Genomic DNA, 25,865 nt, shown 5'->3' on the forward strand with positions numbered 1-25,865 from the left:
ATCAGATTGGCGGGGGGGGGGGGGGGGGGTCAGACTCCTGCGAGCACAGCCTTGTCTTCACTTTTTACCTGCTCGCTGTCTACAGTGGAGCAGAATAATTCACTTGAATGGAACGGAGCAGCTACAATTACACAGTTTCACCTGTCAAGCAGGTAACGGAGAACGCGGCATTCGTGCTTGTCAAACAGATGATCGGCAGGGGGTGCCAGGAGGATAGGTCATCAATATAATAACTGGACAATCCCTTTAAGGGCTCATGCACACGACCGTATGCCCTCTGCGACATGCGGGCCATATGTCGCAGAGCGTCATACATCGTCGCATGGCAGAGCACAGCATCATAGGTTACTATGATGCTGTGCTCATCAGGCCGCCCGCAGGACTATTGTCCCGCACTCGTATCATAATGCTGTGCGCTCCCGTGCCGCTCTGGGACATATGGCCCGCTCACGGACCGTATATCTCGGAGGGCATACGGTCGTGTGCATGAGCCCTAACAGACACAAACTCACAGCATCATAGAGATCCTGCCGTAATCGGAATGAAAGTGTAACCCTCCCCCCCTCCTTACACAGATGAGCTGGTGATCACTACTTTCGGTTGCTGTCATTATAGATTTAATGATTGCAGATGGGCCACAAATAGGGATTTAGTAACGTGGTGGATTAAAGTGCTCTTGTGAGCTCACTGACCAAGTGTATGCAGCAAGCGCAACATCTGGCCCCATAAAAAGGCACATCTCCACTGCAGAGCCGTACAGTTAGGGGCTGTGAATGCTGCTCAGTACTATATGTGTCTTGATCTTGGTTTTCCGAGACTTAATAAAGGCCATTCATATCAGATTGGTGTTGTCTGACTTCTGGCCCCCTATTGATTAGATGGTTGCCCACCAGGCACAGAACCGTCCATTTTCTAGAGGCTGTGCCTAGTTTTGCAGCTTAATCCACTTCATTCAGTTGATCAGTGGGGGATGCTGGGAGCTGGGCCCCCACTGACCTGATATTCATGGATTGTTCTAAGAACAGACCACCAACATCAAAAGGTGGCTATACACCTCAGATACCTGCTGAGAAACGCTTGTTGAGTCTATTCTTCCCAACACCCTCATACGCATGCACCTAAAGTCCTGGTAAAAACCCCTTTAAGGGGGCATTCACCCAACCATGTTTGGATCAAAACACAGATATCGGCTGTGTGCATACCATGGTGTGGACCCATTGGCTTCAATGGTTCCGTGGTCTGAATATTGTGGTGAAGTATAAAACATGTCCTGTCTTTTGCGAAGCAGCCCCACGGATACGGAAGCACACAGCCTATACACCCATTGAAGTCAATACATCCACTGCGTGCACATGGCCTGTATTCGTGTTTTGCAGATAGTCAGTGAATGTCCCCTAACACTTTGGGGTAAAGAGCGAGGCAAAGGCTGTGCAAAATACAACTAAATAAAGAGATTATCCAGATGATAAGTCAACATCTGGGGGGGGGGGGGGGGGTAATGGACTCAGGTCATCAGGAACAGACCCCTCCCCAATCTATCTAGTGAACACCGTTAAATGGACGTCTGATGCCTCTGCACCATCCTCTCCCTGTCACACACTGACACTTGAAAACGACCAGTTGGATAACTCTCTATTTTTGGGTACATTTGGCGCCATTCTTTAGCTGACAGACATTAGTGGGAGTTGAATCCATTAGAGAGGAGGCGTTTTTGTATCTCATCAGTAAATGACATCCGCTGTTCTGTGCCGTCCACAGCAATTTCTCCTGGATGAGTAACATGTAGTCCATCAGGAGCCGGGGTCCGGTCCCTCTCCTCTACCATTTTGGAGGGTGCGAGGCAGTGACAGATGCTATTTGGCAGAAAAAGTGCGCTGCCATCTAGTTCTCCAGCTCATTTATAGATCTGATTGCAGATCCTGAGGACTTCAGCTTCTGAGGGATTCTTTTTATCTGCTTTTCCAAGTGTAAACTGCCTTATACCTCCTGTATGTATGAGATACATGTGATGTTCAAGGGGGGGGGGGGGGGTGAAGTTACCTGCAGTGATGGAGATGGGGGGACAAGCAGAAAGTCTCCAAACTGGTGTCTCTATATAATATAGCATGGACAACCACACAAAACCCATATGATGTCTAGGTTTAGCACCAGCTGCTTGTGTGTGTCAGAGCATGTCCTCTTCTGTTTCCCCTTCTGGTATCACTTCCATGTTGTTTCCTCGGACAAAACTCCAGGGTGTCAGTCACACAGAGGGGGTCACGTATCACTAGTGTGATAGTATTAGCCATCGGTTGTAAACGTAGTTTTAGTACTCGCACAACCCCTTTAAGGGCTCATGTACACAGCACTTATAGAAATCTAAGGGCCATGTATCTTTTGTACGCTTACGTTTTTATATAGTGGCATACAGCATTTTTAATCATTGCTAGTTTTGCAGAAGTTGTGGCATTTGTGCCCTGGAGGTTCCTCAATGGACAAAATGGTGTCATAAGAAGGTACCATATAGCGATAGTGATTCGGTGTGCCGCTCTACCTGCCCTTGGCTTTGCCCTGTGCATGTGTTGCGGCCCACCCTTGTGTAGCGTGCAATAAGGTTGTTAATGAGAAAGTGCCATTCCTTGCATATCCTTTAAGCTGGCCCAGTGTCCGGAGCTCGGCTTCCTCTGATGTTCCTGTGATTGCCTTTGTTCTGTGTCAGCTCATCTGCAGGACGCTCTTATCTGGCCCCTGCGTGTTTATGTAGGATGTGTCATTCAGGGAGATCTAATTTCCGTAGCTGCTCGGAGTACGTCTGGCTCTGCGCAGATAGTTCTAATGATGGTGATCGAATCAGGCGCTGCATTGTAAAATAAGGCAGGAACAGTCTGCTGCGGGGAGAGAGCAGTTTCCTGTTTGTGTGTGAGAGGCCTCTTCCAAGTTCATTGCCTGGTTTTTTTTGGGGAAAAACATGGGTGTTCTAGAAGTGGGCACAGATAGAGACAAGTGGCAAACATTTCTAATTCGCTCTTCTCAGAGGGCTGGGGTGACTCCCTGGGTTTTTTCTAGTTTCTCTGCTATATGACTTATTTCCCTACTGCATGAATTTCCCGTGAATTTTAATGTATGTAATGAATCGGCGTCACTGAGACCACGCACACACGGTTTTTCTTCCTCTTCTTGTATTTCCGTGCCTGCTCAACCCTCTCCCGTTTGGTCAGGTCTTAGCTTTAGGCTACATTCACACGAACGTATTTTGTTTCCAGGTCCGTTTTTTTATGCAAATTGTAGGTCTGTTCCATAGCAAAAAAATATAAATAGAACATGTTCTAGGCATTGTTACAATGGATCTGCAAAAAAAAAATAACGGAAGCCATGTGGAAGTCGTCTGTTTTTTTTTTGTTGTTGTTGTTGTTGTTTTGTTGGTGAATCCGCAAAACCCATATGGTCGTGTGAATGTAGCCTTATCTGTAATTTCTTTGCCTTTGTTTAGCATTTTGTTGCCTTTTTATTTACCGCCCCCTTATTGCACAGCTGTACTTTTTGCATGTATTAGATTTCACACATTATCTGTATTTATTTTTTTGTGTTCAGGCTTGGCTACAGTATATCTGTAGAGATAAAACTCAGACTATCCTACCCTTGCAATGAAGGAAACAGACCAGCACTCAGTGTAGTAGTTACACTTCTTCGCTTATCGTCACACTAGATACATACTGTATATGTGACGTGTTTCGGCTCAATACGTGTTTGAAAAAGGCTCTGACTGAGCCAAAACGCGTTGCATATATGTATCTAAGGCTACTTTCACACTGGCGTTTCTGGATCCGCTTGTGAGATCCATTTCAGGGCTCTCACAAGCGGCCCAAAACGGATCAGTTCAGCCCCAATGCATTCTGAACGAATAAGGATTTGTTCTGAATGCATCGATTTGGTTGCGTTTGTTCTCCGTTGTGTTTTTTAGACGGTCACTAAAACGCAGCTCGCAGCGTTTTGGTGACCGTCTGACAATGCAGAGCCAAAGGGATCCATCTAGATTTACAATGTAAGTCAATGGGGACGAATCCGTTTTTCACTGAGACAATATGGTGCAATTGAAAACGGATTCGTCCCCCATTGACTTTCATTATAAGTCAAGACGGATCCGTTTTGACTTAGACTTTTTTTTTAATGACTAATGCAAACGGATCCGTTATAAAGCATTTGCATTATTGGTGCGGATCCGTCTGTGCAGATACAAGACGGATCCGCACAAAACGCGAGTGTGAAAGTAGCCTTATGTGACAATAAGCGAAGAAGCATCATAACCACTACAGTGATTGCTGGTCTGTTTCTTCATTGTTATATGGAACGCCTTCCCTAGACGCCCGCACCATGCTACTAACAGAGTGCCGACTGAGGAATACTCAAGTATCCTACCCCTCCGCCTGCTACTGTCTAAATTGCTGTAGTAATTTTGTGCTTTGTAAAGCCAGCCATAGATGGTGGAACTTATTTAGTGGTTGTCCACAATAGCCATTCACTTTCTGCATTGGAAGGACCTATGGGGGGGGCTCTCCATTTGCCCAACTGAACGGCTTTTGCTTCCATTTATTAGGCTTTTGAGGGGCTGCGTTCCCTACCACTTTGCCTCCTCCCGCAGCCACCTCTATGCTTCTTGCTCTGTATATTTCCCTGCCCGCTTGCTTGCTTGCTCGCTCCCTTCCCTCTGACTCTCCTTCTCCTCCCCTGACAGACATCAACCTTAACTCTCCCAACAAAGGTTTGCTGTCAGACACCATGACGGACGTCCCGGTGGGCCCAGCAGGAACCCGAGTACCAGCTGATGCTGCAGGAGGAGTGGCACCAGAGGGGTTGACTGAAGCTGAAGCAGAAGAACTACGCAATGAGCTGGTTAAGGTATGTCCCATACGTAAGGGGAAAGCTGGCTTCACCCCAAAACATAAGTGGCATTCCCAGCATAACTCCACAGGCAACCACACAGCGCCTATCTGTTAAGCTTGTACCAGACATATAACTTAAAGGGAACCTGTCATCGGGATTTGATGTATAGAGCTGAGGACATGGGTTGCTAGATGGCCGCTAGCACATCCGCAATACCCAGTCCCCATAGCTCTGTGTGCTGTTATTGTGGGAAAAAAACGATTTGATCCATATGCAAATTACCCTGAGATGTGTCCTGTCCCTGAGATGAGTCCAGCGTGAAGGAGCGCAGCACCGCCCCGCATCCTCAGAATCTCCTCCTTGCACCCCGATGTCAGACAGCCAGAGCGCCGTAATCTCGCGATGCGCGAGCTAGCGCATGCACTGTTCCTTCCCTGAGGCTGATACCAGCACAGGAAAGGAACACTATGAGGACACTGCGCATGCACTAGCTCGCGCATCGCGAGATTACGGCGCTCTGGCTGTCTGACGTCGGGAAGCAAGGAGGAGAGTCTGAGGATGCGAAGCGGTGCTGCGCTCCTTTACGCTGGACTCATCTCAGGGACAGGACACATCTCAGGGTAATTTGCATAAGGATTAAATCTTTTTTTTCCACAATAAAAGCACACAGAGCTATGGGGACTGGGTATTGCGGATGTGCTAGCGGCGATCTAGCAACCCATGTCCTCAGCTCTATACACAAAATCCCGGTGACAGGTTCCCTTTAAGTCCAGGTAACCAAGGAAGGTAAATGTAGGTGAAAGTGGTGGCAATATGACAGTTACAGACTATTTTGATTGATAAAGTTATAAAGAGGAAAGTTTGTCGCCCTGTAGCACAGTAGAACTCCTCTCCTAATCTCTGCCTATGTGAACAGTCTGACATCTGGTGGTTATTTTACAAATTGCACCCAGACATCATAAGGGGGCATCATATGTCAGTATGTTATTGGAGGGTCACGCTAGTAAGTAAATGGAATGTATAAAGAATTGCTTATCTCACTCGTTACATATCTGTGAATGATGCCTGTAGGTGGAGGAGGAGATTCATACCCTGCGCCAAGTTCTAGCTGCCAAGGAGCAGCATGCAGGAGACTTAAAGAGAAAACTGGGGCAGGATACTCTAAGCCAGCTGAAGCTCAACTTGTCGAAGAGTCTGCATGACGTCCAAATGTCTAATGCGTAAGTTTCCTCTGTGTCCTCCAGAGAACTGTTAGAACTTGCAAGGATTATTCCCTTGGCATTAGGCCTTAAAGGGGTTCTCTGTGGCTTAAAACCTTTTTACGGTGGGCCATCAGTGCTTGATCAGTGGGGTCCAGTGACTGGACTTCTGCTAATCAACAGGATTAAAGGTCTCGGTCCTAGATCAGTAGACCTGCTCTATCCTAGTCCTACATGCACTATACTTTAAAAGAGGTGTCTGATATTTGTATTCTGCTGCAGAGTGGCCTTTCTGTGTAACTGACCTAGGATAATAAGGTTATCCCTGAATCTGCAGGGATCCCGCCCAATAAGATGGATGTACTGTACAAGTTTACTTCCTGCAGGACTGTTAAGGGGGGTATAGGCCTCTACACTAGGACTAGCCAGCTCTTTAGCTGCTGTAAGAATGTTTTCTACCTTATGACGTAGTCACCTGTTGCTCTCCTGTCACCTTTTTTCACCTTTATTTCAGAAAATCAAGGCAAAAAATGCAACATGACCTCAACGTGTGACTATTCCCTAATCAGGCTAAAGAAAGTTAACACAAGGCACTTACTAATGTATTGTGATTGTCCATATTGCCTCCTTTGCTGGCTTAATTTATTTTTTCCATCGCCTTATACAGTGCTCATATCTAGGGGTTATGACCACCATGTAGTCCAGCAGTGGTGGCCGTGCTTGCACTCCATAGGCAAAAGCATCGGCTTATGCGCACTCCCGTGGTCCTGGCCACCAGAGAGGCAGGTGTCTTTTATTATAGTGTGCAAGCATGGCCACCGCCGCTGGATTACTGGGTCGTTGTAACCCCTGGATATGAGCCGTGCATAATGTGATGGAGAAGTGAATGAAGCCAACAAAGAAAGCGATATGGACAATCACAATATAATAAGTGCCTTGCAATACCTTTCTCTACTTAATAAATGCTATTTGTTGAAGTTAGACAACCCCTTTAAATACATGGACTTGCCTTTACGATCCATTGCAATCATCTTTTGTTGCGTGTTTTTTTTTTTTTAAGACAACAAAAAAAAAATGAAGTCACAAGCTTTGAGTCTTGCCCAGTGATCAATGAGGCATGTGTTGTTGCATCATCTTATAAGAATGGACCTGTCGTCTCTCCTAACAATACTGGAGCAACTTTTCTTCTAACTTCTTCTTGATCATCTTGTAGGATAACAGGCTGAACTGGATGGACAGATGTTTTCTCAGCCTAACCAACTACGTTACTTTGTAACTCTGTTGTTCTGTTCCTCTGTTATTGCTATTAGAAGTTTATTAAAGGGGTTCTCCGGGAAAGATAAAAATGAAAATACTGAAAAAGCATGTTCTTATAAATAAACTGTTAAATGTCTTTAATTATTTATAATGGCTCCTTTAGTCTAGGGAACAATCAGTCAAGTAGCTAAAATGGCGGCTCTTGGATTTATGATCATAAAATCCGTCCTTTTCGTGACACTGCAGGACGGCTGGTGTGAGAAAGCAGAGCCCTATGTAAAGCCTGCCGGTCTCAGCGCTGTGAAGCTGTACATTATGTGCAGATGACAGCTGAGATAACTGCTCCGCTGTATCCCTGTGCTTCAGAAAGGAGTTTCCTCATCCTGTACTTGCAGGCTGAGGTGTTTTCGAATGACGCTCCTCTCCAACAGCAGCGCGTCTGGTCCTCATTCCTACCCTTCAGTCTCCGGGTACGGGATGAGGAAACTCCTTTCTGAAGCACAGGGATACAGCGGAGCAGTTATCTCAGCTGTCATCTGCACATAATGTACAGCTTCATGATCATAAATCCAAGAGCCGCCATTTTAGCTCCTTCACTGATTGTTCCCTAGACTAAAGGAGCCATTATAAATTAGTAAAGACATTTAAAAGTTTATTTATAAGAACATGTTTTTTTTTAGTATCATCTTTCCCGGAGAACCCCTTTAATAAACCTGCAACTGAGTGTTACCAGTTGGAGGGGTGTTCCTGCACAGTCTCATACTGGCAACACTGATTGGACTGTATCAGACCGTGCAGTGACCCCCCCCCCCCCCCCTCAAAATTGGTGACACCCAGTTACCTATTCATTAAAGGGGTTATCCGATATGCGCCATAATCCTGGCAGTGGCCACTTCTGTGATCACGTGCCGTACACTGGGCACCTGATCCTAGCCTGGGATTAGAACCTGCAGCGCAAGATTGAGTTTAATTATCTTGCCAAAGCGCTTGCGAGAGAATCAGACTTGCGCATGCGCTGTAGGTTCTAACCCCAGGCTGGTATCGCATGCCCAATGTACAGCACGTGATCCCGGAAGTGGCGGCCGCACAGGATTCCAGCGCTTCTCAAATAGCCCTTTTGATTAAACTTCTAGAAGCAGTAACCAAGGAAAAACATTATATAAAGTTATATGAAAAGATGCTTCCGAATTGTTGCTGCATGAGGAATACCATTATTTGGTAAAACGCACATTTTAGGAGTGGTGGCAGACCCTCCTTAAGTTACCCCTCACACAGGGCCAGGCTACTTCTGCATGCTACACAGCCTTCTCACTAAGAACCTGGTGGTTTATTCTATTACAGTTACGTAAAAACAACAGAGAAATTTGGAGAGTGGAACGAAAAAGTGACGCAGTCTGATGCGTGAGTCATTTTGTAGCTGCTGTTCTCCCAGCTTACTGTAGGGGGCGCTAAACTTGCTTGAGGAATGTGAGAATGAAGTGTCATTTATGTTTTGGTGAACAGGATGGCACGGTCGGGTGCGATTGTGGTGTGATTTGGGAGCAAAGTGCCAATTTTGAAAACACTGAGGTCATGTATAAAAAGCATTCTCTCAATGACACTGAGATATCATACTTGATAAGATATATCACATCGTCTTCTGTTTCAGGGATGATAGGGGTTTATTCACACATTGTGTTTTTTGGTGCAGTTATTCTAACACTTCGGACTGTGTTAGAAAAATCACATGAAGAACCGCAATGTGTGCATGAGACCTAACACATTTTGTGATCTAACCCTGCACGGAGTGTTGCAGTTTCCTAAAATACCTTAATCTGTCACCTCTTTTTACCCTATAGAGCTGTGGACATGCACGGATAGATCTCCGCTAGCATGTCCGCAATATACCTGTCCCATAGGGCTGTGTGGTTTCATTTCCCTTAAAAAATTATTTTATAGATATGTAAATTAGCCAAGTAAGGTGCCCAAGGCGTGGTTACTTGCGGTATAGGAGCCCAGCCACGCCCCCTGTGAAGGAGCCCAGCACCGCCTACATCCAGGAATCTCCTCCTTGCTCACGAAGTTACAGTGCCGTAATCTTGCGATGCACAAGCTGGCGCATGCGCAGTGCCGGCAAAGTGTTTTTTCTCGTTGCTGGCATCAGCTTCAGTGAACGAACTATGCATGCGCTAGCTCGCTCAACGTGAGATTACAGCACTGTAACTTCATGAGCAAGGAGGAGATTCCTGGATGCAGGCGGTGCTGGGCTCCTTAACTGTAAGTAACCACGCCTTGGGCACCTTACTTGGCTAACTTACAAATGAATAACATCTTTTTTTAAGCAAAATAAAACCACACAGCCCTATGGTACAGGTATATTGCGGACATGCTAGCGGAGATCTATCCGTGCATGTCCGCAGCTCTATAGGGTAAAACTAGGTGACAGATTCCCTTTAAGACAAGGTATTTTAGGAAACTACATCTGGGAAAGCTGTGGGAGGGCAGGATTTGCTTTCTTGCCGCTTATCCAAACATATATTTATATAGCTGTCTGTGGATGTACAGTCATGAGAAAAACAAAGCACGCCCTCTTTGAATTTGGTTTTACGTATCAGGGCAGTGTTAAAAAACAAAACAAAAAAAAAAAACGTCTGGTCCTTAGAAGGTCTTAAAATTAGGTGAATACAACCTCACGAGCAACAACACGGGACAAATTACACACGGTCATTATTTATTTCACAAAAACTAGGCCAAAATTCAGAAGCTGTGTGAGAAGAATTAAGCATAACCTTAGGGTGCTGCACACGGTGAGGATTTGTATGCAGAGAGTCCGCACCAACGCTGCATAAAAACACGATAAATTTGCTATTTATTGTGGGATTTTTATGTGTTTTTTGTTATGGATTTTCTATTTGATAATAACCTCATTGAAGTTTATGGGGTGGATAACGTGCGGAATTGCACAAACAATTGACATGCTCTTGGCAAGTCAATTTCCGCACGTGAAAATAGGCAAAGTGTACATGGGATTAGGCAAATTATTATTATTATTAGACTGCGGTTTTTCAGCACGAAAATCAGTGCGGAAAAATGCATGGAATCTGCAACTTGTGCGATTATCCGTGCTGCTTCCATAGCAATTAAGAGGGTAAGTAGTAGCCAGTTGCGGCTAATCAAATGCTCGATTAATGGGACTACCTCTATAAAAGCAGGCATTTTGGCAGTTTGCTGGTCTGGAGCATTCATGCACGTGTTAACACAATGCCAAGGAGGAAAGACATAGGGGAAGATTTCTCAAAACTGATGTAAAGGAAAACTGCCTTAGTTCCCACTATCAGATTTATCCTTTCATTTTCCAAATGAACATTGACAACAAAGGTGGAATCTGAATCAGTTTACCTTTACACCTGTGTTCAGAAATCTCCCCCATGGTCTATATATATGAGCTGTTGTAGTCTCACGGTCTCCCCTGCACCCACTGTGCCCTAGATCATTGCTTGCAGACAGAATGTCTATGCAGTGTACAGTATATTAGACGGTTTGCCCACCTTGTTGTACCCTACAACTTTCTTTAAAGGAAGTGTATCAGATCTATATGTTTTGTTTCCAATCCAGATACTGATAATTATTCTTTTTCTTAGGCTCCTTTCACACTAGCGTTCGGGTGTCCGCTCGTGAGCTCCGTTTGAAGGGGCTCACGAGCGGACCCGAACGCAGCCGTCCAGCCCTGATGCAGTCTGAATGGAGCGGATCCGCTCAGACTGCATCAGTCTGGCGGCGTTCAGCCTCCGCTCCGCTCGCCTCCGCACGGACAGGCGGACAGCTGAACGCTGCTTGCAGCGTTCGGGTGTCCGCCTGGCCGTGCGGAGGCGTGCGGATCCGTCCAGACTTACAATGTAAGTCAATGGGGACGGATCCGTTTGAAGATGCCACAATGTGGCTCAATCTTCAAGTGGATCCGTCCCCCATTGACTTTACATTGAAAGTCTGGACGGATCCGTCCGAGGCTATTTTCACACTTAGCTTTTATATGCTAAAAATAATGCAGACGGATCCGTTCTGAACGGAGCCTCCGTCTGCATTATTATGAGCGGATTTGTTCAGTAGCCTGATTTGTTTTTACAGTCTTCATTTAGAAAAATACTTTTTAGTAGTAGCCACATGAGCCGTAAGAACCTGTTGTTGAGTGAGTGTTGTGGGCATGCTCAGTGGCATGTCCCGAGGTGCACCATCACCTATTATGAATGGTAGCCACTGTAAAATCCCACAGAGAACAGAACATACAAGCTGTAAATATATCTCCTCACCAGAAGGAGTTGTGCTATCAGCGGGCATAAAACTGGAAAATCCTTGGCATGGACAACTGCAGCTCCAGCCTGTGGGAGGGTCTCCCTTGGGATCCCAAAAAGAAAAAATACCATTAAGTTTTATCAAAAATTGTGAAATCTTCAAAGTAGGACAAAAGTAAGCGGCACTCACTATTTTCCAAGCTGCTTTATTGCCAACATCGTGCATAAAAGCATCCATCATGTTTTTTAGTTACAGGGGCAATACAACAGGGCTGTATAACCTCACTGCAGAGCTGATCTGGGTTTGCTAAGACACAGCAGCATGTGTAAACTCTCTCTCCCCCCCCCCCCAGCGATCACATGACTGCTGGGACCAGAGCAGGAACTGACTGTGTATAGTACAACGGAGAAAGCCGGGAAAGTAAAAAAAAAACATCTGTGTCTTCTTCATGGGCAACACAGCTGACACTGACAGCCGGCTCCCCACTCCCGCAGTCTGCAAGGATGTTTCGAAGGATGACCGCCCGGACTTGGGGTACTTTCACACTTGCAGCAGAGGATTCGGGCAGGGAGTTCCATCGCCGGAGCTGCCTGCCAGATCCGTCAAAACGTATGCAAACTGATGGCATTTGTCAGACGGATCAGGATCCTGATCCGTATGACAAATGCATTGAAATGCCGGATCAGTCTCTCCGGTGTCATCCGGAAAAACGGATGCAGCATTTATTTTTTTTTTTTCACATTTTTTGCGGTCTGAGCATGCGCAGACCGCAATGCCGGATCCGTTTTGCCGAAACACTCAGGCCGGATCTGGTATTTAATGCATGTCATTGGGGAAAAAATGCCAGATCCGGCAAGTGTTCCGGAATTTTGGACGGAGATAAAACCGCAGCATGCTGCGGTATTATCTCCGTCCTGAATAGGCAAAAAGACTGAACCGAAGACATCCTGATGCATCCTGAACGGATTGCTCTCCATTCAGAATGCATTAGGATAAAACTGATCAGTTCTTTTACAGTATTGAGCCCCTAGGACGGAACTCAATGCCGGAAAAGAATAACGCTAGTGTGAAAGTACCCTTAGATAGTCAATAGGTGGTCAGGAAAGGGTTAAAATCTCGGGCACACTTTCCGTTTTTCTGTATGATACATTCCCTCGAGTACACACTACCCCTGCAGTCATGGAGGTTTGGACAAATGTCAGAAGTGGTATTATAAATTTAGATTTGAATCCTCCCTTCTGTCATTTGGCACTTACAGGCTTTTGATACATGACCTCTTGTGTCTATATGAGAAGTGCGGATGTAATAGTTTGATCATTTACTCAGGTCGGGTCTGTTTGCACAAAGTGTTAATATTTAAACAAGTGTTTGCAAGAATACTTGTCCCTGAATGTTCGTCATGGACAGCACTCTCCAGCATGTTTAGGGCTCATTCAGACATGCTGTGTTCCGATCCGATTTCTTTTCTGGCTGGTGCAGAGGCAAGATGGACCTCACTTGTCTGAACGAGTCCTAACACTATTGCTGGTGGTCCGCTTCTGAACAAAGTTATGTGGTCTGCACGGTTTGTACTGCGAATGGAAGGAAGCTTGGTGTTTGCAGTATGTGCTCGGGTGCTCGGAGGTGTCCTCCCATCTGCTCCTGGCTTCTCTTAATACACTAACATGCTGCTTAGCTTGCTTTGCTAACATACTATGCGACCTAACATGGCTGGGGTTGTCACAGAGCAGCTTAAACACAGTCTGTATTAAAGAAAATTGCCTATTGTTTAAGTAATGTTTTATGTAATGTAACATTTATCAACGACTGAGGGTCGTCTTCCTCTGCTCCTGAATTGTACATTGTTAAAGGGGTTCTCCCATGACTAATGTAAAAAAATGAAAATCTGACGTTATATAGAACACGACAATCTCTTTCTAACAAAGCAAGAACCAGCCTTGTACCTCACATGGATCCAGAGATCTCCCTATTTATTGCTCTGCTAGATTTATATCAAGCTGAAAGCTCAAGGGGGGTGTCTTTCCTGCTGCAGCTCAGGAGGCGTGTCTGTGCTCTCCCTATCACAGCTCAGGAGGCGTGTCTGTGCTCTCCCTATCACAGCTCAGGAGGCGTGTCTGTGCTCTCCCTATCACAGCTCAGGAGGCGTGTCTGTGCTCTCCCTATCACAGCTCAGGAGGCGTGTCTGTGCTCTCCCTATCACAGCTCAGGAGGTGTGTCTGTGCTCTCCCTATCACAGCTCAGGAGGCGTGTCTGTGCTCTCCCTATCACAGCTCAGGAGTCCCTATCACAGCTCAGGAGGCGTGTCTGTGCTCTCCCTATCACAGCTCAGGAGGCGTGTCTGTGCTCTCCCTATCACAGCTCAGGAGGCGTGTCTGTGCTCTCCCTATCACAGCTCAGGAGGCGTGTCTGTGCTCTCCCTATCACAGCTCAGGAGGCAGCTGAAAGATGAAACTGGGCATGTGCGGGATTCTCTGAGCTGGACAACGAAATAAGAAAACAAACAGACAGCAGGTGGCACTATACAGATACATTTTATTGAATAACAGTGGCTATGCTAAATTTTTTATTACATGCAATTACAAAAGTATTCAGATCCAGTTGCTGGTTTGAAAAAAAGTAGAATATTTTTTGTGGGACAACCCCTTTAAGCCCTGGTCTGTTTGTGTGTAATATTGTGGACCCTGATCATCCAGTCCGTGCTTGGTGTGTTCATTTATATTCATTGCATCTGTTTAAGCTACAAGAAGACTCAGGAGACGCTTTCTACTGCCGGTCAGAAAACCTCTGCTGCTTTGTCTACAATGGGCACTGCCATCTCCAGAAAACTGGGGGACATGAGGTAAAATATCTTACACTAACATCTCTTCTTCTGTAGAGCATTGTGACCGCAGTGGGGTGTCATGATTGTCACATCTGTTTAGTTATAGACCAACACTACTTGTGTCCACCTTTGTAATATATGATATGCCCTTACTTCACCAAGGATGACTGAATGTCTCATTGTCCCTCATAGTTGGTGAGACATCTTCTCATCTGAGACTTTTCTTATTAATGGTTAAATATACATTTTCCTGCCTCACATGTGGCCAAGTTATTGCCAACAGGTTGTTGAACAAATAGGTTATTCTGCAATAGCCACAGTTGGCCATCACTACTGGGGGCATGCAGCTGATATGGACACAACACCCTACTCCTCTAAGGTCTGTATCTGCTATAGCAGCTGAGCCCCATTCATTACAGACAGAACTGTGATGCTAGACACAAGATCAGTGGGGATCTCATGGGTTGGCCTCCTGCTAATAACATGTTGACAACATATTGTGGCATATGCCATTAATATTAAAGAGGTTGTCCAGGATGTTGATACTGATGGCCTATCCTCGGGATAGGCTATCAATATAAGATCAATGGGTCCGACATAATGCACCCCTCGCCTATTAGCTGTTACCTTGTAGCTCCGGCACTGGAACTACACAGCTCTGCCCATTGTGTAGTGGACGGAGCCGGTAACTGCAGCGCTGGTGCATGGTGTTGATCAGATATTGATGGCCTATTCTGAGCAGATTCCGACTAGCCTAACAGAGGATCTTCTGGTGGATCCAAGCTCTGAAACAATAATGGGCCCTTTTTATAATGCAACAATAGCCACCAGCTATCCTATTAAACCTTATAGATGATAACAAAAATGGCTTACAAGGTAATGTGTGTCATTTTGTCTGGTGAGCCCAAGGAACTTCAGTCTGACCACTGATCCTGAGCATAGGATGTCAGTAGGGCTGCAGTAAACGAATATTTTTGTAATCGAGTATTCTATTGATTATATTTCTCGATTCATCGAGTAATCTCATAAGAAAAAGCTACTTAAAATAACGTACGTAATTAGGTATGTAGCAAGTTATTGGTTTGAAGGGGTTAATAACTTTATACATGCCTAATGGAAGCACCTTGGCATTAGGCATGTATAAAGTTATTGGTTTGAAGAGGTTAATGAAAGCACCTTGGAGGTGCCTTCATTAACCCCTCTCTAAACCAATAACTTTATACATGCCAAAGTGGTGCTTGCAGCTTCCATTAACCACTCTCTCTCCATCTGCATCCCCCCCAGCCTCTGATCTGCCTCCCCCCCAGCCTCTGATCTGCCTCCCCCCCAGCCTCTGATCTGCCTCCCCCCCAGCCTTTGATCTGCCTCCCCCCCAGCCTTTGATCTGCCTCCCCCCCCAGCCTTTGAGCTGCCTCCCCCCCAGCCTTTGATCTGCCTCCCCCCCAGCCTTTGATCTGCCTCCCCCCCCAGCCTCTGATCTGCCTCCCCCCCCAGCCTCTGATCTGCCTCCCCCCCCAGCCTCTGATCTGCCTCCCCCCCCAGCCTCTGATCTGCCTCCCCCCCCAGCCTCTGATCTGCCTCCCCCCCCAGCCTCTGATCTGCCTCCCCCCCCAGCCTCTGATCTGCCTCCCCCCCCAGCCTCTGATCTGCCTCCCCCCCCAGCCTCTGATCTGCCTCCCCCCCCAGCCTCTGATCTGCCTCCCCCCCCAGCCTCTGATCTGCCTCCCCCCCCAGCCTCTGATCTGCCTCCCCCCCCAGCCTCTGATCTGCCTCCCCCCCCAGCCTCTGATCTGCCTCCCCCCCCAGCCTCTGATCTGCCTCCCCCCCCAGCCTCTGATCTGCCTCCCCCCCCAGCCTCTGATCTGCCTCCCCCCCCCAGCCTCTGATCTGCCTCCCCCCCCAGCCTCTGATCTGCCTCCCCCCCCCAGCCTCTGATCTGCCTCCCCCCCCCAGCCTCTGATCTGCCTCCCCCCCCCAGCCTCTGATCTGCCTCCCCCTCCCAGCCTCTGATCTGCCTCCCCCTCCCAGCCTCTGATCTGCCTCCCCCTCCCAGCCTCTGATCTGCCTCCCCCTCCCAGCCTCTGATCTGCCTCCCCCTCCCAGCCTCTGATCTGCCTCCCCCTCCCAGCCTCTGATCTGCCTCCCCCTCCCAGCCTCTGATCTGCCTCCCCCTCCCAGCCTCTGATCTGCCTCCCCCCTCCCAGCCTCTGATCTGCCTCCCCCTCCCAGCCTCTGATCTGCCTGCCCCCTCTGGTAACGCAACCCCCCCCCCCCCCTCCCTCCCCAGTATTAATCATTGGTGGCAGTGGCCACAGGGTCCCCCTCCCCCCCCCCCATCATTGGTGGCAGTGTCAGTTCCGATCGGAGCCCCAGCAGTGTAATGCTGGGGCTCCGATCGGTTACCATGGCAGCCAGGAGTCACGCTACTGAAATCCTGGCTGTCATGGTATGTTAGTGAGCAGAGAGCAGCAGCATTATACTCACGTGCGCTGTGGCCGCCGGTCGCTCTTTCTTCTGTCTGTGCGGCGGATTGCTAATGCTTACAGCATTAGCAATGCGCCGCACAGACCTATGAGAAGGAGCGACCGCCGGCCACAGCGCACGTGAGTATAATGCGCTGCTCTCTGCTCACTAACATACCATGGCAGCCAGGACTTCAGTAGCGTCCTGGCTGCCATGGTAACTGATCGGAGCCCTAGCATTACACTGCTGGGGCTCCGATCGGAACTGACACTGCCACCAATGATGGGGGGGAGGAGGGGGACCCTGTGGGATATGGCCGGCACAGTCATTGGTAGCGCAGTGGCCACAGTCCCTCCCCTCCTCCTCCTACTCTGTCCTCATTGGTCTTCAGCGGCAGCCGCGCACAGTGGGGAGGGAGAGACTCCCTCCTCCTCCTCAGCTGTGCCAGGCCGGCTCAGTCCTGCCTCTCTGGCCTCCGGAGGACACGGAAGCGGTGAGTGAGACGCTTAATTTCACTCCCGCTCCGTGATCACGTGATCTAAACGATTCCTCGAAATTTTTTGACTCGATTTAATCGAGTTATTCGAATAATCGTTTCAGCCCTAGATGTCAGTATCAAAATCCTGGATAACTCCCTTTTAAGTTTTAAAAAAACAAAACATTGTGGAAACAGATAATAGCAGATCATTCATGTCTCATCACACACAATGGGGGCATATCGCTAGGATATGCCTCCATTCCCGATATAGGTGCGGGTCCCACCGCTGTGACCCGCACCTATAGTGAGAATGAAGCCCCGAAAGTGTTGGAGGGCGCCAGACAGATTTTTCTCATGTAAACATCTTTTGTGTGTGTGTTTTTTCATTTTGATTATTTTATATATGCAATGTTTATTTTACATTTACTATTTTGACATTTCAGGGGCCTTCCATTATTTTAACTAGACTTATTCACCCCAGGAATTTCAGATTAATCTATTTTTTATCACTGTAATTGCATCGGAACCAACATGATATGAAAATGATTTTGCAGTTTTATAACAATATTTGGGGTCTGCTGCTTGAAAAAAGAGATACAGTGAAACTGAATACAATTCTGCTGTGTATGTGAAATCTAAATGCAAACCTCACCTTCCTGGTGTCTTGCTCTTGTCACATGAAGTTTTTTGTGCTCATGACATAACAATGGATTAGTTTGTGTAAAACACCCGCCCTATACCCCTTTTGAAAAAATAAAATAAACTGGGTTATCAGAAGTCACAGTGCACAGAGTACACAATTATTACTGACTTACACTACGGTATTGAATACTTGTAGCATCCGAGTTATGTCCACTATCCGTATAAGAATCGATCAGCAACAGGTACAAATCTACATCCCCGATCAGAAAAGTGTCGGTGATGCTCTTCATTGCTCTCAGATTCTCAGCACCCAGCTTTCAAACTACCCTTTTGGGGAAATGTATCAAAATCTGTCTATGGGTACATCTGCTTGGTGATTTTGGCCACGACGCATGTCGTGCACCCGTGTCGCGCCCAAGAATCAGAGTAGCATGGCTGACATAGGAATGATTGGGGTCTCGGCAAACATGCGAGTCACACTACAACCCCATTCATTCTTATGCAGCCCCGCTACACTATGATACTTGAGAGCGTGACACGTGTCGTGGCCAAAATCGCTGTGTACACATAACCTAAAGGATTAGGAGAGTACTTACCCATGGCAACCCATCAGATTCCTCCTGTCCTTTTTCAGTGTCCTTTTTAGGGGGAAAAGCAGTGACCTGATTGGTTGGTTGTGACATGAACAACCGCTCCACTTTTGCTTACCACTAGTTTTGATATGAAAATTTGACTAGACATTGCAAATGTATAGACAACACACCTGGTGCCCGCACTATGACCATCCTACCCCTGTTTCGCCATTCTATTCCTCTGTTGTCTTCACCAGAAAAGTGACGGCCACAATCAGAGACCCAACAACCCCGCTTCCTCGGGGGTGGCTCCTTGGCTGGGCTAGCACCAATATACAGTACCTGTGTGCAGATATGGCGCAGCGCCGGAGATTGTGGCAGACATTCTGTGATGAAGGCTATGGGCGATCAGATTGGGGAATTGGGAGAAGGATGCTACCAATGTATAGTCACTTTTTTAACATTGGCCTGGGGGTTACTTTTAAGACTACCTCTGGCCAAGGTAAAATCGACCTACTAGGATCATTTAAGAGACAGGGCCCATCTTTTACTTTGTTATGGGAACCTGTTGATAAGTGATTGCTTTGTCCTTATATGCCAATGTTGCACTACAATATACTGCAGTATGTTGAAACATTACTGTCATGTTAATAGACCCCATTACACTTTTGCTTGATCTAACTAAACATGTTTATTCCCTTGCTGACACACCATAGCCTGGTTATGGCTAAAGCAGCATTTTTGCCCTTGGAGATGATCGGAGGGTAAGAGTCTGTGTGCCTTGAGGTGCTCCTACTCCTCTGAATCAGCGACGTACCGTCAATAAATACAGCATGTATCAAACATGGCCAGATCTAATTGTCTACCACCCGGGAGCAGAATTCAGGGGATACCCAGAAGCAACCTATACACATTAGATCAGCGTCAGTGGGATTGGTTCAGGAATCTGAAGGGTGTGGATTGCTTAAAGAACACAATCGCGTATACAACCAATGTGTTAGCACTCAGTATCATGTAAATGAAAAGTAAGCAGGCAAACAATATTGATCAAAAATCTTCTGCTGTTTTGTGTCCTCAGCTACTACACAGCCCTAAGTGTCTCCATGGTTACAGACTACAAACTGTAGTCTGATTTGTCACTTCCATGGGTCTCCTTTTTCCTTTTCTACTCTGTCTAGGTTTGCAAAAAATAGAGAATAAGACTATTCACAATTTCTGTTTGTAGACTGTAACCATGCAGACACGTGGCCCCGCATAGGAGCTGTAGGCAAAGAACTGTAAATTGTTAAACAGGATGCAGTGGGCCAACAAAAATGCCAAAAGTTTTTGCACCCTTTTGAAGTGGTGTGTATATAGACTCTGAGTAGATTCCTGTCGCCCCTCTGGCAGGCAGTGGTGAAATGTATGGCCGCCTTACTGGTTTGAAGAGTTCTGACCATCATGGACTTATCTGGGTGTATGTGGAGGGGATGTGGGGGTGCTCTTCTGTCTCAGTGAAGAATTTGGGAATACTACAGTCTGTGCTGATTTCTGTCTACCCCTTCATTCCCTCTTAGGGCTCTCCCTTTCTCTCAGTCTTTTAGGTAAGGGGACCTGTCCTCTCTTTTGTGTTCTTCATTACATACATGTGGGGCATACAATCACTGTGTAAACATATTTTGGCTGGCTCCTGTAGGTCTATGGTAAAAATATACATTTGGGACATTTTCCCCTTCCCTGCACATAAAATGGGGTTCTGCAGAGGTGGTAGAAATGTGATATGACCCTTCCAAAATTCTTTCTACTCTATATACCTTATTTTTCCAACTATAAGACACACCTAGGATTTAGAGGAGGAAAGTAAGAAAAAAATATTTTTCATCAGACCCCTGACAAAAAAAAAAAACCTTGCTTGCTCCGGACAGCCCTGCCTCTCTGCAGATCCAGGACTCCCTGGTCTTCTTCCAGGACCCTGCTGTACTGGGACCTGACGTCGTACAGCATTGGGTCATAGTGCACGTAGGCACGCACTATGTCCTGACTCTGTATGCAGTCAAGACACTGTAGAGCGGGGCCCGGAAGAGGACCAGGGAGGGCGAGCACAGGCGGCACAGCGCTGCCTGTGCTTCCTGCCTACACTTGATTGTGAGACGAGAAAATGCATCAGCAAATGTCTAATGTGTACATTATACAATAACCTTTCCTACATGCATGCCACGAGCTATCCTGCCAGTATCCTGTGATTCGCCCTCATCATGTGGTCTAGATGTATAGAATAGTTGCTGTACACTGTCCGTGTGTCACCGCCTCTCCCTGGTAACTTTAGTGAAGACAATTTGTGTTTTGTTGTGCAAGGTGTTTGATTCTGATGTATGCAGCAAGCAGCCAGACCTGTCCAGTGCTGTCCCCTGTTGCACTATATCGGCCATTTCAAATGGGAAGAGTGACGGGTAGCGCAGAAAACGCCCTGCTTCCCACGGTTTTCTCTGTGCGGTCACCCTTCAGAAATACTTGTGTGGATAACAGTATAGTTATTTTTTTAAGTTTAGTACTATACTGTTATCTACCAGTGGTGATACTCAATATATTGTTGGCAGATTGTCAAAAACAAAAAAATCATAATGCCCCCAGTCAGAGTGCACCCTATTATTGGAAAATAAAATTGAAGTCACTGAAGAGTTAATGTAGATTGTATATGGTGCAAGCAGATACTGACAGGTACTGACTGCTCGGTTGCTGTCCATATGTGTGTACTATGCCCAGTGTCTCTTCTGCTCGCTAACTTTGATTTCTGCTCCCTCATGCCTTCCAAGTAGCAGTTATTCAATCCGCCACTCCATAAGCATGCCTGCAATGAGGTAATGTATAACCGCAGGATACCGTCTGCAATTGCATGTTCTGAGTAATTTGAGTTGGCGTATGCTAGCGCCCGTGCTTTGCAGGGAACACTCCTTAGAGCTCATTCAGATAGCCGTAAGCTGTCCGCAAAAATTCGGATCCATTTTTTTGCGGATTAGATGCTGCCCTATTCCCTTTCTTCCATTGCACGGCTCCGCAAAACAAATAAAACCTGTCCTATACTTGTCAGTGAAAATCAGGACATGGCCCCATTGAAGTCTATAGGTCAGCAAAAAAAAACAGAATGCAATCCGTTTTTTTTTTTTTTTGCGGACATGCTGAACTGTCCGCAAAAAAAAAAGGGATCCGCATTTTTGCGGACAGCATACGGCCGTCTGAATGAGCCCTTAAAGTGCGTTCTATTCATTGGCCTGTATGTTAGGGCGTGTAGGAATGTAGTTGTGACGTACTGCTGACATTGTGAAGGATAGTATAGCAGAACAAGCATATGATTGGTTTCCGTAGGCCACGTCATAGTTTTATTGTGAGTTCACACATGAATTGCGTTGTGCAAATGGCCATACGGAATAGGGATGTAGTCACACTGTTTGCAGTTTCAATTTGGTGTATACTGTAGGAAAGCTCCCAACGTACACATCAACTATATCCATAAGGTCCCATTCACCTGATGTGCGCCAAAATACGTGTCCTTATTCATCTGTCGGAGGTATACATCGGTAGGACTTTCTTTTAATTGTAAGCATCTAGTAATAAGTTGGTTTTTTGTTTTGTTTTCCCCAAGTATGCCCCTGTACGCCTATATAGTGGCATACATTGGAGGCATGCATCAAAAAATCATCTTGACTAGACATGAGGGAATTAATTCATTTACCAAAACGAGTTCTTGAGCAGCGGGGGGGCTGTCACTGCCGGCACCACTTCCTTCCCTGACAATCTCGCACCTGTGTTGCTGATCTGAGTAGCGGCGTAAGCGCAGAGAGTCTTCTCCCGCCACCAGAGCAGCGACTGTTCATACGCCACTACCCCCTTGTTGCTCAAGAACTCTCTAATCCCGACTTATACTTCCGACATACAATGCATTACGGATGGACCCTAACCTGCTTTGTTATAAGAATATATGTTACCTGCTAATACAATCTATGTAGTCATCACAATATTCCTGACCCTATTTTCATGCATCTTTCCTAGGAACTCTGCAACCTTCAAATCTTTTGAAGAACGTGTGGCGAATTTAAAGGTAAGAGAACTACTGCCTAATTGTGGTGTAAATGGTGCTCTGCCAAAGTGCCGCTATTGTATTTAGTAGATGTAGCCAGTTTATAGTCCACCCTGAAATGCCTTTCATAATTTGTGGATATTTTGAGAGCTGGTCACTTAATAAAGTAAAATTGCTTATTACATGACGTTAAATCACATGGGCCCTGATTTATCATGCCTTCACTACAGAATTCTGGCTTCAAAAAGTCTCAAAATTGGGCTTTTGCGACTTTTTTTGACGTTAGGTGGATTCAGACATGCAGAGGAGAAGCCAGTTATCGGGAAGGACGCGTTTCCTCCCCACAGTCAGCTGGTTGTTAAGTGGAGGTGAAGCTCTGCATTTACATGCAACGATCACCTCCACAGTGTGAGGATGGGGGATTGCTATCGCGAACGCTCATACTCACAGAGGTGCATTGTTTCTGGGCAACAGATCACAGTTTAGACCGCACGATCTGCTGCCCAGAAACAATAATTTACCTGCACGAACGACAGTTTCACCCAATTAACGAGAATTTCGCTCATTCATCGGGTGATCTGCTGCACCTTTAGACGGGCAGATTGTCAGGAATGTGTGTTCACAAGAACTCTTAATAATCTGCCTGAATATCAGGCCAGGTAAATCCACCTTTAGGGCTCATGCACACGACCATTGCTTGTTTTGCGGTCTGCAAAACCATGTATACCACCCGTGTGCGTTTTAGGGTTGCACCGGGTATCGAAGTATCGATACCCAATCGATACTTTTAGACCCGGATTGATACGATACCGGGTTTTACTATTTACCAATACTTGGCTGCGCAGCCTAGTATCAGTTAGAGAACATGGCACGTGCCACTCTCAGCGTGAGCCACGTTCTCTTCACTAGCACAGTGGAGAAGGAGGGAGTCTCTCCCTCCCCACTGTGACACGGCTGCCGCCAGTGGGGCCATAGCAGGGAGGAGGAGGGGCTGTGGCCTCTGCGCCACCAATGAATGTAATTAACAGATTAATTCAAGTATAGGAGGCAGTAGGTGCCGGCAGCAGTATTACAGACCTGGCACCCGGCCTCAATAACAGGGCATGCAATCCGCCGAACCGCTGCAATTAACCCCTTAATTGCCACGGTTCGGCGGATCGCGTGCCCTGTTATTGAGGCCAGGTGCAGAGTTTGATACCACTGCCGGCACCTACTGCCTCCTATACTTGAATTAATGTAATTACATTCATTGGTGGCGCAGTGCGCCCCCCCCCCCCCCCCCCCCCCCCCAGTATTAGTATCATTGGTGGCGCAGTAGCCACAGGGTCCCCTCCTCTTCATTGGTGGCAGTTCCGATCGGCGCTCCAGCAGTGTAATCGCTGGGCTACGATCGGTTACCAGTTATGAAGCCATGGTAAGCTCCCTGCTGCTGTGTGTACCATGCACAGGGCAGCATGGAGAGCTCTTTTATGGTGAAGGACAAGGGTTCTAGCCACTAAGGGGGCTAATAGTTAGTAAATAAAAAGTTTAAAAAAAACACCAAAATACTAAGTTTAAATCGTCCCCTTTCCCAATTTTACATATAAAATTTACAAACAATAAAAAATAAACCTATTACATCGCCACGCCCGAAAGTGTGAACTATTAAAAAATATTTCCATTTCGTCCACCATGACGGCTCTACTATGAGATTGACCCTTGACCTCTGTAGGGGCAGGAACACAGAGTTTAAAAGGCCACCACCCACTCTCACCCTCAGTGTTTCCTGTCCCTACGGGGGCAACTCACAGAGAGCCCTCCTGATGGAGGTGAAGAACATTTTATTGTTTTAAAAGTACCTGAGGATTTGTGTCCTCTTCCTCTGCCCTACTGCGGTCGGGTCCAAAGCTGGGCAGAGGATACATGTGGAGCTGATCTCGTTCCTGTCTGCAGGAGCCTGTATCTCTCCCACAGCGTCGGTCCCCCTTCCCTGCATTGAGGAAGCTGACCGCACGTAAGCGGAGCATGCTGCACGCTGACTCCTGGATGAAGCCTCAGCACTAGACTCTGGGCCGGCAGGAGTCAGAAGGGGCAGAGCTTGGACTGGGGCGCACTGCGATGACGTCAGACGCCGCGCTGACTATTAGAAGCGGCAGTTTTAAATAGCAGTGGCATACAACCGGTCTTCCTCCTGGAGCAGACGCACTACAGATGTCTGTCCCTGAAGCCCCTGACGCCTCTGCAGTCCAGATGGAATCTGAAGCCCCCTCGGCTACTCCAACCGTGAGTTCCCCTGTGGGGAGAGAAAAAATGATGCATCATTTTTGACTTGCTTGATTATCATGTCTATTGATACCTGGCTGCTCCTCTCTTATAGGGAGTTAAAGAGCCCAGAACAAGAACTAAAGTTCATAGATGTGCGACTTGTAGCAAGAGACTTCCTGAGAATCATAAAAAGAAACTCTGCCAAGGTTGCATAAATGATCTTATAAAAGAGGAGCAACCGTCCATTTTTTTTTTAGAGGTCAAATCGCTAATTCAGAATGAAAATAAGTCTTCCCTGGCCTCTCTCAGATCAATCCCTCCTACACCTCCGGCGAAAAAAAAAAACTAGATTGTCGGTCCCATCCTCCTCTGCTTCAGAGGATATGGACGAGGAGGCCTCCACCTCTAGACAGAATGTTGATATCGACGCTCTATCAGAGGATGAAATTATGGAAGATAGTAAAAAATACTTTTTTTTTTTCTTCCGAGGACATGGAGGAGCTATTGGGCGCGGTTAGAGCAACCATAGGGATTGAGGAGGTGAAAAAAAACAAGATCTGTCCTGGATGAGATGTTTGGGGGACTCAGAGCCAAAAAACTAAAAGTATTTCCAATGAATGAGAACCTAAAAGATATGATACTGGATGAATGGACGGACCCCGAGAGAAGACTGGGGGTATCCAGAGAATTCAGAAATAGGCTATTATTCGATCCAGCGGATGTCAAACTATTTAATGAAACCCCAAAAATTGACATCCAGGTAGCCAAAATAGTTAAAAAGGCCTCCCTCCCATTTGAGGACTCGTCACAACTACAGGACCCAATGGAAAGGAAGGCTGACTCTCTCCTAAAAAAAATCTTGGGAGGCATCTATGTTTGGGGTTAAAATCAACATAGCTGCGACGTCGGTTGCTAGTCTATGTGTTTCTGGCTTAATGAGTTGGAAGAACATATCAAAAACAAAACCCCTAGAGAGGACATATTAAACTCTATCCCACTCCTCAGA

General features: G+C 46.7%; 1 protein-coding gene across 6 annotated transcripts in view; it reads left to right on the forward strand.

Moving 5' to 3' along the window:
• TPD52L2 (TPD52 like 2) overlaps positions 1 to 25,865 on the forward strand; it is a 37,932-nt gene that overhangs the window by 6,727 nt on the left and 5,340 nt on the right. The window contains exons 2-7 of one of the 6 annotated variants that reach the window (XM_044296027.1): positions 4,739 to 4,875; positions 5,932 to 6,080; positions 8,658 to 8,717; positions 14,323 to 14,424; positions 21,357 to 21,398; positions 22,588 to 22,636. In XM_044296027.1, coding sequence (XP_044151962.1) covers positions 4,739 to 4,875; positions 5,932 to 6,080; positions 8,658 to 8,717; positions 14,323 to 14,424; positions 21,357 to 21,398; positions 22,588 to 22,636 — 539 coding nt within the window. Of the gene's footprint in view, positions 1 to 4,711; positions 4,876 to 5,931; positions 6,081 to 8,657; positions 8,718 to 14,322; positions 14,429 to 21,356; positions 21,399 to 22,587; positions 22,637 to 25,865 lie in introns of those variants that run through there. The other 5 variants (XM_044296026.1, XM_044296028.1, XM_044296029.1 and 2 more) reach the window with 5 other exon arrangements.

This window comes from Bufo gargarizans, chromosome 6, assembly GCF_014858855.1.
Source record: "Bufo gargarizans isolate SCDJY-AF-19 chromosome 6, ASM1485885v1, whole genome shotgun sequence".
NCBI lineage: Eukaryota > Metazoa > Chordata > Amphibia > Anura > Bufonidae > Bufo > Bufo gargarizans.